Source organism: Myxocyprinus asiaticus, chromosome 35 (assembly GCF_019703515.2).
Source record: "Myxocyprinus asiaticus isolate MX2 ecotype Aquarium Trade chromosome 35, UBuf_Myxa_2, whole genome shotgun sequence".
NCBI classification, from domain to species: Eukaryota; Metazoa; Chordata; class Actinopteri; order Cypriniformes; family Catostomidae; genus Myxocyprinus; species Myxocyprinus asiaticus.
In genome coordinates, this window is record NC_059378.1 from 32,565,511 (window position 1) to 32,586,965 (window position 21,455).

The window sequence follows — 21,455 nt, forward strand, 5'->3', positions numbered from 1 at the left end:
AGATGAAACTAGAGACTCTAATCTGTTGAGTCAAACAGGTTTCAATCTAAAAACTTAATTAGGTTTTTAACCAGATGTAGTTTTGTTGGCGTTTCTCTTAAAGACAAACTCCGCTGTGATCGGCACCATGTTGTTTTGCCACATGAACTGAGATCAGTCAGTTTAAATTAATTTAAATTATGCGTTGCTTATAACAAAGCCAAAATTCAACGTCCATGCATGTGTACGCATGGTCACGCGAGGTTAAAGGTCATTATCTTCCTGAGACCCAACAATTCATTTTTGTAAGGACTTATTTTTTTACGTTTCTCGCCCATACTTGCCAGAGCAGTAAATCTTGGTGTATCTTAAAAGGACACCCTGGGCTTTTCAGAGAGTTTAGCCATGACGATGTCCTCTCCTTGGTCTATAGCAGTGGTTCTCAATTTTTTCGGGTCACGCCCCCCTTTGAAACAAAAAACTTTAAGTGTTAACTGACCTCGTCACTCATTTGAAACTGGCGCGCACACAAGAATTGCCTTGTTTACACGAGCGCACCTGACATCAACGCTTTGGGCTGTCAAGAGCTGCGCACGCAGGATGCCCCACACTTTGAGCACCACTGGTCTATTGAAATGTATGACATTACAATTCAACACATCAAATACAATACGACTAAAAAAAAAATAAAAAAATCTATCTATCTATATATATATATCTATCTATATATATAAATAATTCTCATACATTTTCTATACAACAAACACTATTGATGTTTAAAAAAGCAAAACTGAAATTGTGGCTCAAAAATTTTAATTTGAAACAGTGAGGCAAAAGGGTCCTATAAGAGGGCTGGGGGCCCTCATAGTCACTAACCATTACAGTGTCAACCATAACATGATGGACCCAACCAACATGTGTATGCCCTACTGGGTGCAGAGGATAAAGTCATACTGAAGCAAGCAGGCAGAAAGACAACATGCTCAAAAATGTGATGAGTGCCAGGCAAGTGTCCAGAAGTTTCTCGCTGGTCACCTCTGCTAAACCCAGGATTGAGCCAGAGACCTTTGGATCTTCAACCTAATGCTCTCCCAACTTAAATATTTTGGCTACCATAACATTTACCTGTGCTCTGCATACTGTTTACGCAAATGTCAAAGAGAGGAGCAGTGCAGAGTTCTTGTGGAGGTCGAAAGCTCCAGCACAAAAGGCTCTGTGGTCCATATGCGACTGAATCCACTACCTTGTTTGGGCCAAAATCCCATTAAATAATTAATGGAAAATTGACACTGGGCAATTTAATTTACACTTTCGGCACATGGTAACCCAAAAGATGTCTAGAGAGTAGGCAGCTTCAAAGTGGAAGCCAGGCTTGTCCCAGATTTAAACCCAGGACTTCTCACACCCAAAGCTAGAATCATACACCTAGACCAATGAGCCAGCCAGTGCCTTAACTCCACGTTCTATAATCTCCATGATTCATAGTGCTCCAAAAGATGTTAGTTGGTGGAGGGCAAAAACCATGAGAGAAACCAGACTCAGCTGGTGGAGCCAGTCCTTTGCTTTACAATAAATGTATACATGCCAATATTATTTATCTATATAGTATGTGTAACACAATCATGTATTCATTGAATAGATTAAGTGTATACATTTTTTTTAATGACAGTAAGGCAATATTTAAAACTAATGATAATTATTAATTGTAAGGCTACTGATTACGAGTCTTTGCAGTCCATTCAAAATTGACTACAGGGATGTAGGCAGCAGTCAGTAAAGTGTCTTTTGCTGTCGGGCTGGTTGGCAGGCTTTAATTAGCATTAGTTCTTGGTCTGTAAATTCCATTTTAAGAGACTGAAGATGGTGGTTGGAGTGTCAATCGCTGCCCGCCTGGCATGGGCCACAACTGATAGTAGTTTATTCTCTTTCAATTCAATCATAAGATGAATTGATGATGCAGGCAGTGGTCAGTGAAGCATATATTGCTGTCTGGCTGGTAGTTGGCATTAGCTCATTTTATGTCAAGTCCATCCGAAGTGATACAGGCAGAGGTCATTAAAGCACCCTATTAAATAAAGTCCCTTTACACCACAAAAGCTGCTTTTTCCTGGTTGTGGGATACCACCACGCCCCATACATGGCACTGCTGAACAGGACAAACTGGATAAAATGGAAACAAAAGTAAATGATTGTTTATTTTGTAAATGTTTGGCTTTTTCCATATTTTGCTATGAAAAGTAAACACTATGTGTGAATATTATTTTTTATTTACTTGTGTAAATTATTTTTTTTACTTTTTACTCTCTAAATGTAAAATCACTTTGAGCTGCACTTGATGAAAGGTGCTATACAAATGTATTTTATTATTATTGTTGTCACTGTAAAATATAATGTATATGGTATGAACTCTACTTCCTGCTACAGGTTTGGAGGGAATGCATACATGCTGATCCATAACATCTCAAGCATGCTGTTAATTTGGACTGCTGTGGTCTCTTTAATTTGCACGGTGTTTGTTCTTGAATGGTGTAGTTTGCTTGTCTGTTTTAAAACTTTTTTAAACACCCTGAGCATGGGAAAAGCCCTATTTAACTCTGTCAAATTGAAAAACATTGCTAGCATTTCATTTGTTGTAAAATTTGTGGAAACCTATTTTTTGGGGGTAAAAAAAAACAACTTCTATTCAGGTACGGTAGTTTCTGCCCTTCAATTACAATTTATTGTAATTGAAAGTAGTCTAAATCAGTGCATCTTATCAATGTGAATACTAACAATGGGAATATAAAAACTTCATTTAGTGGTGATCACCATTTGCAAAACATGCCCTTCATCACTTATTTTGGAAGGGGGGGGGAGATACAAATTCATGTACACAGAAATACCACTTCAAACAATTTCAAAGTAGAGAAAGCAAATCTTAAATAACAATTACTAAAAGTATTTATGTAGTTATTTTTAATTTAAAAATTATAAATGCTTAACACCAAAGGAGTAACATTGCACCTGAGTTAACATATTATAGAAAGTGTAAAGCTATGGTTTAATTCAAAGTCATAAGATACCCCTTTTAAAAGCAGAGTTTAAGGCATTTCGATTTTTACTGGTGAAAATCATTCCCGATAATTTACTGCTTGATAAGACCATAGTGACCAAGAAAACGGGGACATTTAGCATTACTCAACAGCATGTATTTACTGTAACTTGTGTATTGTATATCAGGACTGAAGCAATACAAAAAAAAAAAAACAACAACTATAAAGCAAGTTATAGAGCACCTACATAATATAAAAATGGTGACATTTAAGTTTAAGACATAATTCATATACACATTCGCAAAACAAAGACAATTTCAGAATTTGCATGGTTCCATCCTTAGGAAAAATATAACTTATGTACAAAAACAAAGCAAAATGTTTCAAATCTTTTGTTTCTTTTTTTTTCTTCTTTTTTTTTGTGGTCAATACATGGGAGCATGATGGCTTTTGGGTACACTATTAAAGATTAAAAAAGACAACTATGTAATATAAGTTTCCCACTTGTCCTGTTTTAACCCAATTGATCATCTCTTCTGGACTTCAAGAGGATCAGAGTGAAACATTCATGAGCACAACATGATTTCAGTTCAAGGCATCAGTAAATGAGGGAAAAGGAAAGTTCAAAGGATTCAAAATACATATGGAGGGGATGAAAAAGAAGCGAGAGGCAGGAGTATCAGCGAGAATGAGGTAACAAACACCTTTGAGATAAATTACATCCCATTCTATCCCCTCTGAAAGCATCCCTCTTGGCTGTCGTTCACAGGCGGCTCTGTGCTTTACCAGATGTTGTAATGCCAACAATCTGCAGTGCATTCACCTTAAACACTCACTTCAGCCTTCATTAATAACCATTGCTGTTCAGATTAATGGAGTGCAAATCTGTGACTTGCAAGACACTGATGCCGCTGGAGGCTAACCGCGCAAACCCCTCTGATGACAGCGTGTCCATGGCCATGAGAGTTTGCTGATCGGTCGTAGCGTCGTCTGCAGTGCAGCTGTCAGTGGCGGCCACAGTGGTACCGGTGTTGTCATTGGTATTTGCGGCACCAGATGAACTTTTCTTATTCAAATGTGTCTTGATGTGTTTGGACAGGTGGTCGCTACGCATGAAACGTTTGGGACACACTGGGCATGGGAACTTCTTTTCACCTGCAGACACACACAAGTAAGTTTAATGTTTAGAGTAAACATTTAAATTAAGTGCACCACTGCAAAAACACTTTGTACCAAATGGAACACTTGATTGTGGTTGGTCAAATGCAAGTGTTCAAACATTTATCAAGCTAACATACAATTATTGTATTTAAGCTTATTCTTTTTTACTTATGAAATCAAATTCTTTAATAGTAACTCCTCCAAGAACTTTCAAGCTACATCCACCAAACTCAGCACAGATCTTCAGGCTGTTTTGAATGCTATCAGAGTTAAAAATGTGTTAATTTTTTTTACACAGTTTTTTTTTTTCCAAGTCAGTTTTAGACTTTTGATGAAAATGTCCTTTAAATTTAGTCAACATTTCATTATATTCAATCATTTTATTAAGTTTCACTCTGGCATATAGTTGATAATAATGTGCAAAATGACAAAAAGACACATGCCAAACTGTAACAGACCAAACTTTAATCAAATAATCCAACATTAATCCAGCACTGAACTGGTAAGTGGAAGGTTGTTGGTTCAATCCCCACAGCCACCACCATTGTGTCCTTGAGCAAGGCACTTAACTCCAGGTTGCTCCAGGGGGATTGTCCCTGTAATCAGGGCACTGTAAGTCGCTTTGGACAAAAGCGTCAGCCAAACTGAATATAAAATTTTACTATAGAGCTGTAATATATTTCAGCACAATTTCTTTAATTTCACGCAACCAGGTAGATAAAACTTATTTCGGAAGAAAACTGATTGAAGACCTTTAAATTTCTGTGTATTTGACAGTGGTTTCTCACCTCCAGATAAGCAGATATATTTAAAGCACAGCCTTTTGCAGTTTATTCATCACACTAAGACATAGTGATTTTATGCAATTTAATTACATTCAAAATAATCATTTTAAATTATAATATAACCTATAATTATAATAATAGGGTTAAAAATAAGCATTTACTTTGATTCTGAAGCAAACCAAGAAATCATGCATTTGTTTTGGATTGATCTATTTAAGGGTCATAAAATATTTAATCGTGATTAATTGCATATATTTCATAATCGCAATTAACCGCAGATTTAGAAAGTACTTAAATTTGATGATATACAGTATACACATCTATTCCTGTCAAAATGCATTTAGTTAACAATATGTAACAATGTTTTCTTAACATTTTCCAAACAAAGTTGGAATGACATGTTTTGATTTTAGCGCTGGCACTGAGCATGTAAATGATACATTATCTAAACTGCCCTGTAAGACGGAAGCACAACGCGACGCCGGGAAGATGCTGATGCTTCACTCCAGCAAGTCACGTGAATGCAGCTTCACAGGTCCCATCCGAGTTTGTTTTGAACAAAAAAAAAACAAAACAAAAAAAAAAGGTTAAAAAGGTCCTATCACCATTACTTGATCCTTGACAAAGAATCACTTTTAAGTCTGTTTGTGGTGTGTGCGTCAGTGTGATGACCCTGGGCGGACACATCACAAAAGTTCTGCCCTATCCCAAACAGTGTTCAGAACTCACACAGAGCTGAATTAAATGTAAATTCAGTAAATGCGTTAATCGCGATTAAGAAAAATTAATGCGATAAACTCTTTAAATTAATCGCGTGTTAACGCGTTAATGTCGACAGCTCTAACTAAAAAATAGTTTTAAAAATGTTAACAGATTTGTATTACATTTTATATATCTATAATTATATAAAAATAATATAAATGTGAGAGCAGAATAGCATCTCAGAATGCACAACTCGTCAAACCTTGAGGCAGATGGGCTACAACAGCAGAAGACCACGTCGGGTTCCACTTATGTCAGCCAATAACAGAAAGCTGAGGCTGAAGTGGGCACAGGCTCACCAAAACTGGACAGTTAAAGACTGGGAAAACATAGCCTGGTCTGAATAATCTTGATTTCCTCTGAGGTACACAGATTGTAGGCCCACTGCAGCCTCAACTTTCTGTTCTTGGCTGACATAAGTGGAAACCGACATGGTCTTCTGCTTAGCCCATCCGCCTCAAGGTCTGACAAGCTGTGCATTCTGAAATTCCATTCGGCTCACTACAATTGTACAGAATGTATCCGAGTTACCGTAGCCTTTCTTTTAGCTCAAACCAGTCTGGCCATTCTCTGTCTGGCACCAAAAATCATGCCACGGTTGAAATCACTGAGATCACATTTTTTCCCCATGATACACACACACAGTATGTATGTATGTATGTATGTATATGTATATATACACTATATTGCCAAAAGTATTCGCTCATCTGCCTTTACACGCATATGAACTTAAGTGACATCCCATTCTTAATCCATAGGGTTTAATATGACGTCGGCCCACCCTTTGCAGCTATAACAGCTTCAACTCTTCTGGGAAGGCTTTCCACAAGGTTTAGGAGTGTGTTTATGGGAATTTTTGACCATTCTTCCAGAAGCGCATTTGTGAGGTTAGACACTGATGTTGGACGAGAAGGCCTGGCTCGCAGTCTTTGCTCTAATTCATCCCAAAGGTGCTCTATCGGGTTGAGGTCAGGACTCTGTGCAGGCCAGTCAAGTTCTTCCACACCAAACTCGCTCATTCATGTCTTTATGGACCTTGCTTTGTGCACTGGTGCACAGTCATGTTGGAACAGGAAGGGGCCATCCCCAAACTGTTCCCACAAAGTTAGGAGCATGGAATTGTCCAAAATCTCTTGGTATGCTGAAGCATTCAGAGTTCCTTTCACTGGAACTAAGGGGCCAAGCCCAGCTCCTGAAAAACCCCACACCATAATCCCCCCTCCACCAAACTTCACAGTTGGCACAATGCAGTCAGACAAGTACCGTTCTCCTGGCAACCACCAAACCCAGACTCGTCCATCAGATTGCCAGATGGAGAAGCGTGATTCGTCACTCCAGAGAACGCGTCTCCACTGCTCTAGAGTCCAGTGGCGGCGTGCTTTACACCACTGCATCCGACGCTTTGCATTGCACTTGGTGATGTATGGCTTGGATGCAGCTGCTCGGCCATGGAAACCCATTCCATGAAGCTCTCTACGCACTGTTCTTGAGCTAATCTGAAGGCCACATGAACTTTGGAGGTCTGTAGCGACTGACTCTGCAGAAAGTTGGCGACCTCTGCGCACTATGCGCCTCAGCATCCGCTGACCCCGCTCTGTCATTTTACATGGCCTACCACTTCGTGGCTGAGTTGCTGTCATTCCCAATCGCTTCCACTTTGTTATAATACCACTGACAGTTGACTGTGGAATATTTAGTAGCGAGGAAATGTCACGACTGGACTTGTTGCACAGGTGGCATCCTATCACAGTACCACGCTGGAATTCACTGAGCTCCTGAGAGCGGCCCATTCTTTCACAAATGTTTGTAGAAGAAGTCTGCATGCCTAGGTGCTTCATTTTATACACCTGTGGCCATGGAAGTGATTGGAACACCTGAATTCATTTATTTGGATGGGTGAGCGAATACTTTTGGCAATATAGTGTGTGTGTGTGTGTGTGTGTGTGTGTGTGTGTATATATATATATATATATATATATATACATACATACATACATACATACATACATACATACATACATACATACATACATACATACATACATACATACATACACACACACACACACACACACACACACACACACACACACAGGTGGCCAAAAGTTTGGAATAATGTACAGATTTTGCTCATGGAAAGAAATGTTCTTTTACTCACCAAAGTGGCATTCAACTGATCACAATCTATAGTCAGGACATTAATAACGAGAAAATGTATTATTACAATTTGAAACAAAAGTATTCAGAACTTCTTAAACTACTTCAATGAGTTCTCATCAAAAAATCCTCCACATGCAGCAATGACAGCTTTGCAGATCCTTGGCATTCTAGCTGTCCGTTTGTCTAGATACACGGGTGACATTTCACCCCACGCTTCCTGTAGCACTTGCCATAGATGTGGCTGTCTTGACGGGCACTTCTCGTGCACTTTACAGTCTAGCTCAGGGGTCTTCAACTACGTATTTTCAGGCCAAGGACCCCTTAGTGGGTTGAGAGACGGAGCAGGGACCCTCCTTACATATTGTATAAAATTGAGTGTTGCGTTTTATGCCTATAAAAATGTGGATGGTAGGCTACCATATTACTGTATGTATACTTCATGATGTTTACATTGCAAAGCCATTGAAATAATCATCAAATGCTGCTCTGCTGAAAAGACCAGCTAAAACCTGCATAAGCTGGTTGGCTGGGATTAGCTGGTTGCCCAGCCTGGTCATAGCTGGTCAGGCCGGTTTTAAAGGGGTTTTGAACCCTTTTTTTAGCTGGTCAGGCTGGCCTTAGCTGATCAGGGTGGTCTTAGTTGGTTAGGCTGGTCTTAACTGGTCAGGATGGTCGTGGATGGCTTCCCAGCCTGACCAGCTAAAAAGTGTTCAAACCCCCTCTGAAACCAGCTAACTGACCAGAATGGCTCTTCAGCAGGGATGCACAGCAGTAAATCCTTGTGCCAAACCTCCTCCAAAAACAAAGAAAATGACAGACAGACAGACAAACAGACAGACCCTGTCCATGCAGAATAAAACAACTTTTATAAGGTTGCTAAAATGGAGTCATCTCATGTGAGTGATCAATTTCATACATATATTTTAAAATTACTGTTGATTTGAGTAAAAATGTGTAATGAGGAAAACAATGACAGAGTGCACCTTGAATTATGTTGATTTGAGTCACTGTCTTGTGTGTGTGGAATGTTAAGGACCGTGTATGCCAGCTTGATAATCTCAGTGGTAACTATTTACACCAGGCAAGTAAGCTATTGTTCTAAAAGCAGGCTGTTATCTGCTCAACCGCAGAGCGCGACCAATGCAAAGCAGACGCGTTTGCTCACGCGACCCTCCACTGCAGCGCTGCTGAACTGATGTGTGTCGCGCTTTGTGCAGCTTGTGATGAGCAGTGGTTGTGTGAAGGGTTTGTCCGGGCTGCACGTTTCTGCTGACTAGCGCTGTTTAGACACACTTTAAGATTTGGCATGCAGCTGCGAAGGACTTCAACATGTCGATAAATCATACTCCTGCCTCTCACTGTCGCTCACATGCGAGTGATTATTACAAATGCCACCAATGGTGGATCAAACAATAATTTGCGGATCCCCTGCAGTACCACCGCGGACCCCCTGTTGAAGACCCTTTGTCTAGCTGATCCCACAAAAGCTCAATGGGGTTAAGATCCATAACACACTTTTCCTGTGTCCAATGTCTGTTTCTTTGACCACTCTAACCTTTTTTGTTTTTCTGTTTCAAAAGTGGCTTTTTCTTTGCAATTCTTCCCATAAAGCCTGCACCCGAGTCTTCTCTTTACTGTTGTACATGAAACTGGTGTTGAGCGGGTAGAGTTCAATGAAGCTGTCAGCTGAGGACATGTGAGGCATCTATTTCTCAAACCAGAGACTCTGATGTACTTATCCTCTTGTTTAGTTGTACATCTGGCCTTCCACATCTCTTTCTGTCCTTGTTAGAGCCAGTTGTCATTTGTCTTTGAAGACTGTAGTGTACACCTTTGTATGAAATCTTCAGTTTTTGTTTTGGGTAATATCAAGCATTGTATATAGATATCATTCCTCAAAACAATGATTAACTGACGAGTTTCTAGAGAAAGCAGTTTCGTTTTTGCCATTTTCGACCTAATATTGACCTTAAGATGTGCCAGTCTATTGCATACTGTGGCAACTCAAAAACAAACACAATGTTAAGCTTCATTTAATGAATCAAATAGCTTTCAACTGTGCTTGATATAATGGCAAGTGATTTTCTAGTACCAAATTAGCAATTTAGCATGATTACTCAAGGATAAGGTGTTGGAGTGATGGCTGCTGGAAATGGAGCCTGTCTAGATTTGATCAAAAATGACTTTTTTCATATAGTGATGGTGCCGTTTTTTACATCAGTAATGTCCTGACTATACTTTGTGATCAGTTGAATGCCACTTTGGTGAATATAAGTACCAATTTCCTTCCAAAACAGCAAAATCTGTACATTACTCCAAACTTCTGGCCGCCAGTGTGTGTGTGTGATCTGTTTGGTGTTTTTTTGGGGGGTAAAAAAAAAGTTTGATAATTTATTTAATCCAGAGAATGTTGCCAACATGTATCAAAAGTAAGGTAATATAAATAATTTAATATAGACTTGGACTTATGTTAGTGTTCCAATAAACCACACTGAAGCTGTTCTCCTAGTATTGTGTATTTATATCAAATACATGCTCTGTATTGAGGTTTTGATATTTTAAAAGCAAATTTACAGTGAAGCAGTAGTTAGGGGCAAATTTTGCCATGGAGCGGACATGGAGCAAGGTTTCTCTTATCAGTGAGCGGGGAGGGAGTGGGGAGCGGGAAATAGACAACCTGGAGCAGAGTGATTATAGAATGCTTTAAGAGTGGAGGTGAAATTGTTACCGCTCCACACAACTCACGTTCACTGAACTGAACTGAAACGGGTTTTATACCACTTTAAATACTTGAACATTTTTGGTGACTATACACTTAATATACAGTGCATTCAAAAAGTATTCAGACCCCTTAATTTTTTTTAACGTTTTATGTTGCAGCCTTCTGCCAAAATGCTTTATTTTATTTTATTACATCAGTCTACACTCCATACCCCATTATGACAAAGCAAAGAACAGATTTTTGATAACTTTGCAAATTTATTAAAGAAAAAAAAATATCACATTGACAGGTATTCAGATCCTTAACTCAGTACTTAGTTGTAGCACCTTTGGCAGCAATTACAGCCTCTGGTCTGATGCAACAAGCTTTACACACCTGGATTTGGGGATTTTCTGCCATTCTTCTCTGCAGATCCTCTCAAGCTGTCAGGTTGGATGGGGACCGTCAATGGACAGTCATTTTCAGGTCTCTCCAGAGATGTTCGATTGGGTTCAAGTCCGGGCTCTGGCTGGGCCACTCAAGGACATTCACAGAGTTGTCCCTAAGCCAGTCTTGTGTTGTCATGGCTGTGTGCTTAGGGTCATTGTCCTGTTGGAAGGTGAACCTTTGGCCCAGCCTGAGGACCTGAGCACTCTGGATCAGGTTTTCATTAAGGATATCTCTGTATTTTGCTGTGTTCAGCTTTCCTTCAACCCTGACCAGTCCCCTAGTTCTTGCCGCTGAAAAACAACCCCACAGCATGATGCTTCTACCACCATGCTTCACCGATGGGATGGTATTATGCAGGTGATGAGTGGTGCCTGGTTTCCTCCAGTCATGACGCTAGGAATCGAGGCCAAACAGTTAAATCTTAATTTCATCAGACCAGAGAAACTTGTTTCTCACAGTCTGAGAGTCCTTTAGGTGCTTTTTTGCACAGAGGAGAGGCTTCTGTCTGGGCACTCTGCCATAAAGCCCAGATCGGTGGAGTGTTGCAGTGATGGTTGTCCTTCTGCAAGTTTTTCCCATCTCCACACGTGATCTCTGGAGCTCAACTAGAGTGACCATTGGATTCTTGGTCACATCTCTTACCAAGGCTCTTCTCCCTGATTGCGCAGTTTGGCCAGGAGGCCAGCTCGAGGAAGACTCCTGGTTGTTCCAAATGTCTTCCATTTAAGAATTATGGAGGCCAATGTGCTCTTGGGAACCTTCAATGCAGCCAAAACATTTTTGTAGCCGTCTCCAGATCTGTGCCTTGACACAATCCTGTCTCTGTGCTCTGCAGGCAGTTTCTTTGAACTCAAGGCTTGAATTTTGCTCCCGATACGCATTTTCAGCTGTGATACCTTATATAGACAGGTGCGTGCCTTTCCAATTAATGTCCAATCAATTGAATTTGCCACAGGTGGACTCAAATAAAAGTGTAGAAACATCTCAAAGATGATCCAAAGAAATGGGATGCACCTGAGCAAAATTTCAACTGTAATAGCAAAGGGTCTGAATACTTATGTCAATGTGATATCAGTTTTTTCTTTTTAATACATTTGCAAAGTTATCAAAAATCTGGTTTTTGCTTTGTCATTATGGGGTATTGAGTGTAGATTGATGTGGAAAAAAATAATAATTTAAAAAGCATTTTAGCATAATGCTGCAACATAAAATGTGAAAAAAAGAAGGTAATTTTTTAAATTGAAAATATAAAAAAGTTTGCTACATTTATGTTAAGGCGGAAGCGAGGTAACTCAGCAAGTAAAGACACTGACTACCACACCTGGAGTCGCAAGTTCGAATCCAGGGTGTGCTGAGTGACTCCAGTCAGGCTTCCTAAGCAACCAATTCGCCCGGTTGCTAGGGTGGGTAGTCACGTTGGGTTAACCTCCTCATGGTCGATATAATGTGGTTTTCGCTCTCAGTGGGGTGCGTGGCGAGTTGTGCGTGGATGCCGTGGAGAATAACGTGGGCCTCCACACGTGCTACGTCTTCACGGTAATGCGTTCAACAAGCCATGTGATAAGACGCGCAGATTGACGGTCTCAGACGTGGAGGCAACTGAGATTTGTCCTCCGCCACCCAGATTGAGGCGGATCGCTACACCACCACGAGGACGTAGTGCGCATTGGGAATTCCAAATTGGGGAGAAAAAAAAAAAAAAAAAAAAAAAAAAGGAGAAAACGCACCATAACAGGTCTGTGAAAAGGGTCTATAGGTCATGTACAATACAAGTTTTATTTTATTCACATGTGCTCAGTTAGACATTCAAAATTGTATTTATTCTCAAAGACTACAAAGGAAACTCACTGTTAAAGATCCAAGAGATTTTATTAATCAGAAACATACAAAATCAATATATGATACAAGTGTCTCACCTGTGTGTGTTCTCTTGTGTCGTTGCAGCTCATCAGAGCGTGTGAAACGTTTCCCACAGAAGGACCAAGAGCAAACGAAAGGTCTTTCTCCAGTGTGCCAGCGCAAGTGTGCTCTTAAGTGTGATGTCTTCCCATAGACCTTCCCACAGCCGGGGATATGACAGATGTGCTGCTTCTTTTTACTGGGGTCACTGCTGTAATCAAGGCAGGTCAGAGAACACAGTTACAAATGGGCCTGCATGGTTCAACTGCAGTTTAAAGCTCATGATGCTCAAACGGTTCCTGGTATCTCAGTTTAATGTTCAGTCAACTATAAAGATACGGTCTTTAAAAAACACATTATTTCAACTGTTTTTACATGAACCATCATGTGAAATCGCACAGCATTGTGCAGGCGGGTTTCTTTTAATTAAAATACATTTGTTTCACCTCACACAATAGGCACCAGGAGGTGCATGGAAGTCCCAAAGTTCTCTCTTTTGGATGCATTATATTGCATGCGCACTTTGTGATTGTGTAACCTGGCAAAATCACAAAGTGGTTTTCAAAATATCAGTCAAAATCTTTTTTCCTCTGATTCCTTGGCTCATGCAGTCAAATGCATACCATGGTTTCAATTTCCACCTGAATATTTTCTCTGCCATACAATTCCCCCCCCCTACCTTTTTCAACTCCCCCTAGGCTGTATATCTGATTTGCCTGAAATTTGGCACGTATCCATTGATGGTCGGCCACATTTCCAGTCCGCCATTCTTAATGAAATTGAAAACATCCTTTTCTGATCTCCTCCTAGTCCATACATCTGATTCGCACTAAGTTTGGTGTGTATCATCTGGGGACACTCGCTACAGAAGGTTATCAAAAGCTTTTCGATAGACAAAATGGTTCTTGAATAACGCATCAACGAATTTGTAGTGAGGCCGCCACACAGTATTTTATGCAATATCTTGGCAAATCTTTGGCCTATTGAAAAGAAACTTGGTATTTTACCTTATGGTCATGTCCTGAATCGTTATGTTAAGTTTCAGGACAGTGTCAACTAGTGGTCAAAAGCTATATTAAAAAAAAAAATGTATATCTACAAATAACAAAAAACTACTTGATTTAAAATTATGATTCTGGACAGATTATGCTGCTAAGATGTTTACTCTGCTGTTTAAATGCTTGGCCTTGATAATTGTTGCTACCAGCTATACTGTAGATTACTATTTTATCTCGGAGACCTCTCGGGTAGTGTTATATTTCCGAACATCCCAGCAAATTACAAATAAAAGAAATAGGCAAATGTGTTTTGAAATGGAGGACATCAATATTTAATTTATGCAAATATTGACCTCATTGCTGTGCCTGGTAAAACAAACCTGTTAAAATATTCAAAATAATTTATAATATTTCTCTTTTTAAACAGGCATGCCTGACACTGCAGCTTGTAATATTGCTAGTCAGGAGACTCGTGTGATGAACTATTAACCAGTTATTGTCATTCATTCTTAGAATTGCTATAATTATCAAGTAATTGTCCAAACCAGTTTTCTGCCTTTTCATTTAGGAATCTAGAGCAGGTATATAACTTATGTTCTATATTAAATTTAAGGTCTTAATTAGGGATGGGAAGATATGGTTCTCACAATTTGGTTCGATAAACGATATGAGGTTCACAATTCAATATAATCTCGATTTCATAGAACACTTAAAGACAGAATAATTTTTTTTTAATGTTTGCGCAAAAGGCACATTATAATTTAATTTTAATTAACATTTTATAATCAAGTTCTTTAACAATATTAAATAAGAATTAAATAAGAATTTCTCATATACCTTTATAAGATCACAAACAAATAAGCCTTCAAAAATTGTTGGGTACATTCAGGCTGATCAGGTGCAAAACAAGCAATAGAACTGAACAGAACATGTCCATGAATTGTGAAAGTGTGTGTGTGTGTGTGTGTGTATATATATTTTTTTTTTTTTATTTATTTATTTTTTTTATTATAACATTTAAACTTTTTAAAAATATAACAATTTCTACATTCTATCAATTAATTGTCATGAAATTGTATATATAATAATGATATGAGCTATCAATGTTTGAAATAATGTGTACAATTTACAATAACACTCATTCATTGTATTACAAGTGCTAAAAAGGGTACTGTCACTTTAAGAGTTCAACGTGCATCAAACAGACTCTCACAGTGTCCCGGTTTGAGAGAGAAATCTAGTTTTTTGTAGCGTATCCGTGCTATTTGTGATTAAAATTATTTATTTGAACTTTATCTGACTGTAAAGAAAAGAAAGGATATTTATAGACAAATTATTCTATGAAAGTTGAGTGCATGGATTTCATCTTTGATGGACATAGGGCTGTCAAATTAAAATCAGAAATTAGAATATTCGGCGAATTTAAGAAAAGAAAATGCACATTCGAATGCTAAAACTGTGCATTCGAATTTTAGATGTGTGCCAAGAATTGACGATGACTTCAGATCGATCTCATTCTTGCGCTAAAAAAGCTAGTCACAGCGCAACAAATATAGTTTAACAGAAAGCAAAAAGATGCTTTTTAAAAGTTATTTTTAATTAGACACAGCATCTAAAAAAACAGCGCTCCAGCACAAGATGCCGAATAAACAAAAAGCAAAACAAAGACGTTTGTCTAGCGAGTGTTTACATTGAAAAACAAATGGATGGTTGCAAAAGCATTCGGTCCCTTACAGTAGGTGGAGGTCTTTGGACGTTGCGTCTTGCTCTCTTATAAGTGTTTCTCAGATTAAGCAATGAGTTTTTTTAAATGCTTTGTCAGGAAAGGAGTTCAACCTCACATTTTGTTCCATTCTGTCTGTTTGAACAGCCACTGGCCTGTGCTCATAGTCTGAGCCGCTTCACCACCAAGTTCAGCCAAATACCACTGCTTTCTGGGAATACTGCTACCCTACATACAACTGTAATGAATTAAAACAATGTGGCATTTTGCTGTTATTATGAAGCTTGAGTCTGGGGTAGTATTCTGTGGCATCAGTGCAAGTGTAACACTATGTGAATTGTCTATTGAAGCATTTTCCCCCTCATTTTACTTTTGACTTAACATTTGATAACACTGAGCACCTAAAACTTTTTATTTGATGCACATTAGTTGAAAATTTAATTCTTTTTTTTTGTTTTGGTAACAGTCAGGAATGTACTTTCAATAACATAACAGTGCTGTATGATTTATGTATTCAATGTGCCATCTTGTGGACTAAGGAAACAACGTTCATAAAAAAATAAATAAATAAATAATACTTCAAAATTAGAATTTAATTAGAATTTTGAAAATATTTAAGGTAATTTAGGAATTTAGTTTCTCTGCCCAACTGAGAGCCCTTGATGAACACACATTATACTGAAGAAATGTTGTTTTAAACTCTAGAACCTCTCAACAAAACAAGGTGATTTTCCAGGTATTCCCGTTTAAGCACCTCAAGGACATTTAGCGAACCCTGTAAATGGTGGAGGAAAAAAAAAAAAAAAAAAACGCAGTAGGGGGTAAAATCAAGCTGTAGAGAGGTTATGTTTGACAGGTCATTTCATTTATGTTCACACAACAGAAAGCAATGTTGCAAATTTCAAAATATTGAGTTGTCTCGATATGGTTTGTCATTTTGTCTAGTTTGTGACATATCATCCCATCCCTAGTCGTAATGCAATAAAGATAGTTATCAGAATACTTTAAGGGTGTTTTGCAACTTCAAATGCTACTTATTGCCTACTGATTTACTTGCTTTATTCACAAACATAGGGTTCCTCCATTTGTCCTGAAAAAATGTGTCTTAATATAAAAATATCAGATTTTTTATTTTTATAAACACACACACACAAGGGTTTAAAGGGGTCCTCTTTGTTTATTTTTTTTATTTTATTTTTTGTCACATGACAACAGAATGGCTATCTGCATGTTGGTTACAAACCTGACCCTGACATAATGGACAAATTATAATTTTTTTAAACAATTGTTTCACTGCTTCAATAACTTTTCAATTGTTTTAAGAAATAATGATAGAAAACATTTAAATCTACTTATGCCTAATTTTATATATATATATATATATATATATATATATATATATATATATATATATATATATATATATACATATATATACAGGTGCGTCTCAATAAATTAGAATGTCGTGGAAAAGTTCATTTATTTCAGTAATTCAACTCAAATTGTGAAACTCGTGTATTAAATAAATTCAATGCACACAGACTGAAGTAGTTTAAGTCTTTGGTTCTTTTAATTGTGATGATTTTGGCTCACATTTAACAAAAACCCACCAATTCACTATCTCAAAAAATTAGAATACATCATAAGACCAATAAAAAAAACATTTTTAGTGAATTGTTGGCCTTCTGGAAAGTATGTTCGTTTACTGTATATGTACTCAATACTTGGTAGGGGCTCCTTTTGCTTTAATTACTGCCTCAATTCGGCGTGTCATGGAGGTGATCAGTTTGTGGCACTGCTGAGGTGGTATGGAAGCCCAGGTTTCTTTGACAGTGGCCTTCAGCTCATCTGCATTTTTTGGTCTCTTGTTTCTCATTTTCCTCTTGACAATACCCCATAGATTCTCTACAGGGTTCAGGTCTGGTGAGTTTGCTGGCCAGTCAAGCACACCAACACCATGGTCATTTAACCAACTTTTGGTGCTTTTGGCAGTGTGGGCAGGTGCCAAATCCTGCTGGAAAATGAAATCAGCATCTTTAAAAAGCTGGTCAGCAGAAGGAAGCATGAAGTGCTCCAAAATTTCTTGGTAAACGAGTGCAGTGACTTTGGTTTTCAAAGAACACAATGGACCAACACCAGCAGATGACATTGCACCCCAAATCATCACAGACTGTGGAAACTTAACACTGGACTTCAAGCAACTTGGGCTATGAGCTTCTCCACCCTTCCTCCAGACTCTAGGACCTTGGTTTCCAAATGAAATACAAAACTTGCTCTCATCTGAAAAGAGGACTTTGGAACACTGGGCAACAGTCCAGTTCTTCTTCTCCTTAGCCCAGGTAAGACGCCTCTGACGTTGTCTGTGGTTCAGGAGTGGCTTAACAAGAGGAATACAACAACTGTAGCCAAATTCCTTGACATGTCTGTGTGTGGTGGCTCTTGATGCCTTGACCCCAGCCTCAGTCCATTCCTTGTGAAGTTCACCCAAATTCTTGAATCGATTTTGCTTGACAATCATAAGGCTGCGGTTCTCTCGGTTGGTTGTGCATCTTTTTCTTCCACACTTTTTCCTTCCACTCAACTTTCTGTCAACATGCTTGGATACAGCACTCTGTGAACAGCCAGCTTCTTTGGCAATGAATGTTTGTGGCTTACCCTCCTTGTGAAGGGTGTCAATGATTGTCTTCTGGACAACTGTCAGATCAGCAGTCTTCCCCATGATTGTGTAGCCTAGTGAACCAAACTGAGAGACCATTTTGAAGGCTCAGGAAACCTTTGCAGGTGTTTTGAGTTGATTAGCTGATTGGCATGTCACCATATTCTAATTTTTTGAGATAGTGAATTGGTGGGATTTTGTTAAATGTGAGCCAAAATCATCACAATTAAAAGAACCAAAGACTTAAACTACTTCAGTCTGTGTGCATTGAATTGATTTAATACACGAGTTTCACAATTTGAGTTGAATTACTGAAATAAATGAACTTTTCCACGACATTCTAATTTATTGAGATGCACCTGTATATATATGTATATATATATATATATATATATATATATATATATATATATATATATATATATATATATACATATATATATATATATATATACACACACATACATATATATAAAATAAATACTTTTTAGTGTATTCAATGAATTGTTTAGTGTTATTTACATTATAAGTGTTTTTTGGAATAACTACAGATCCAGACCAAAAAAGGAAAGAGCATTATGCCATTGACCCATATGTAGCAATGTTTCTATATTTTTATAGCATACCGTCCCTCTCCATCTTTGCAGTATGGGCAGGTGCAGGCTTCCCTCCGTGTGCGTCTGCTGGCGGGTGTCGGGCTGCTCTCTATATTCTCATCTAGTACACTGCTGTCCTCCATACTGTCTGGTACCGTACCATCCACATCACCTGTAGAACAATCACTCTACATTACACCCACATACAGTATTTTTTTAACATGATAAATGACGTAAATAAGGGGCCCCTCCAGCAGGGTTTTTCATGAACTGAAAATTCTTCAGTGGCCATATAAGCAAATAAAATTATATTCTTACTGCTATCGTTCTTCTTATCTGAAGCAGTTTATTTTGTTACCCTAATACCACAGTTCGAAAGATTTTCAAAAGTATCACAAAGTGAAATATGATTTCTGATAGACATCAAGTACAAACGACTCTTTTTATAAGCCCCAAATAGCTAAAAACTTTATATCTGCTTTACCTTAGGCAGTTTTCTAAAAACAAATTAGCCATTTTTTACTTGTCTGTGAGCTTGCTTGTGCGAATAATCCAATGTTATTAGGGATATCATAAAATATCAATATATCGATTATTGATCGGCACATTATTATCATCAATATATTTTTGAGGCATTGATATTTTAAAATTGAAAGCCCAATTTGTGTGCTTTGCCATTCACTCAGTTGGCCATCTGTTTAACAGTCTGGTGTAATAGTGTTGGGAGACCACAAGAGGGCGATATACCAGTTACTGAGACCGGTCGTGGTCACAATCACACACGACGAGCTGATGCAGCGCAGGAGATTGCAGTCCAAAGTTACAAAGGTATTTGTACTTCTAGAATGAACAAAGTGACATTGATTTTGCAGGTTAGTGAAACTGGTGTAACTGCGCAAACTGAACTATTAGAAATGGTAACGTTTATTATGCAATTTCTCGATTAGAAATGGCAACGTTTATTATGCAATTTCTCTGTATGTAGCTTTGAATAGGTCTTTCATTCAAGCTGTCAAACCAGTAATAATTTCAGTAATTATTTTAGTAATTTTGAGGAAGAATTATTTGAAAATGAGGAACGCAATTCTTATTGGATTTACTGTCCTCTGCATTCTGTTACCAAATGATCAGATCCTTTAAGATTTCTATAGAGCAGATATAATAAATTAGAAATAAATTTGATTTTTATTTATTTATTTTTTTAAAGGTGTGTTTGCTGACTTTTTAGAGACTCTTTAATCCAGTTCAATAATTTATCCTAACTAGGCTATATTTAAAATAAAATAAAATTCTAAACAAGAAATGTGATGGTATATGCAATTAGTTAATTATTTTTTTATTATTAAATTCCTTGTATTACAAAACTCATGTATCTTTATACACTTTCATATGAACAAAAGTCAGTAACCGTTTGATTAAAGTCTCAAAGGTCTAAAATAACATGACATAACAGTAACAGTTCCAGAGACAATTTAGACTGTGTTCTGTTGTCTAATGTTGTACTTCAAGCTTGTAAGACTTATACAGTTCTTATTTAATTTCAAGTTGGACATTCATAACTTGCACATCAGTGTAAGATTAATACTATACTGGACTAGACCAGAAGCACCATATGTTTTGTGCTGTAGATTCAAAAGGACCGGCTCATATGAGTCATTCTTTCAGGAATCGGACTACACTGAAAGCACTGTTTCATGCTGTAAATTCAACAGAGCCAGCTCATGAGTCATTAATTTGTGTGTTTTATGCTGTAGACCCAGTAGAGGGCAGTGCTGCTGCTGAAATGCACTGCTGGAAACACTGTTAAGAGTATTTTAGTGCAGTGTTCCATCTGCATCGGCAGAAAATTCAAGCAGAAAAACCATAAACGGAACCGAAATTCATGCAGATCATACGATTCCGGTATTTTGTAAAGAATGGAACAAGGAATTGTCTGATCAAGCACAAGTACTGAGTGCTGCAGGGCAGAGCCGGCATAGACTCTGTTGGCGCCCCAGGCAAGATTTCAAATTGGCTCCCCTCCAACACCGGTAACACTTATTTCCAATTGAAATAACATACTAGTTTAAGTTTATTGTAATTATAAATGTACTGCGCTAAAGTTATTTCTCTTTAAAAAATAAATACAAAATATATAGGGACTTCTGGGCGGCGAGACAATGGAGTAGTCGGAGTTTGAGGCACACAATTTCATTTGGAGTTAAGAAACACTTAACATATTAAAAAATGGGATAGTTTAATCTTTAACACCTTCTACCTCCTTTGACTGTTGATTCCTTCTAAAATGACGAGTAAATCCGTTAAGAAATCAATGGCAAAGCAGAATTGCCTTGATAGCCCCAGTCTGAAACAAGCTGGCATGGAAGCCGCCACTAATGTTAGTAACACTAGCAACTGTGAAGACACTTCTCTGAATCGGAGGACAGTGTACTTTATCAGCTGACAGATCAGATGACAGATATTATCAAAACAGAGATGGTGAGTTTTCGCTCTGAAATAGGACTGATCATTGAAACATTGTGGACAGATACCAAGACCAAAATTGATACTCTA

General features: G+C 38.0%; 1 protein-coding gene across 1 annotated transcript in view; it reads right to left on the minus strand.

Annotated features, from left to right (window-relative positions):
• Window positions 1–3,187: 3,187 nt before the first annotated feature.
• The window catches only part of sp1 (sp1 transcription factor), a 59,182-nt gene continuing 40,914 nt past the window's right edge, over window positions 3,188–21,455 (minus strand). Inside the window, exons 4-6 of the mRNA XM_051673474.1 lie at window positions 18,933–19,074; window positions 12,947–13,140; window positions 3,188–4,166 (exon numbers count right to left, since the gene is read on the minus strand). Coding sequence (XP_051529434.1) covers window positions 3,859–4,166; window positions 12,947–13,140; window positions 18,933–19,074 — 644 coding nt within the window. The 3' untranslated portion in view covers window positions 3,188–3,858. The remainder of the gene's footprint in view (window positions 4,167–12,946; window positions 13,141–18,932; window positions 19,075–21,455) is intronic.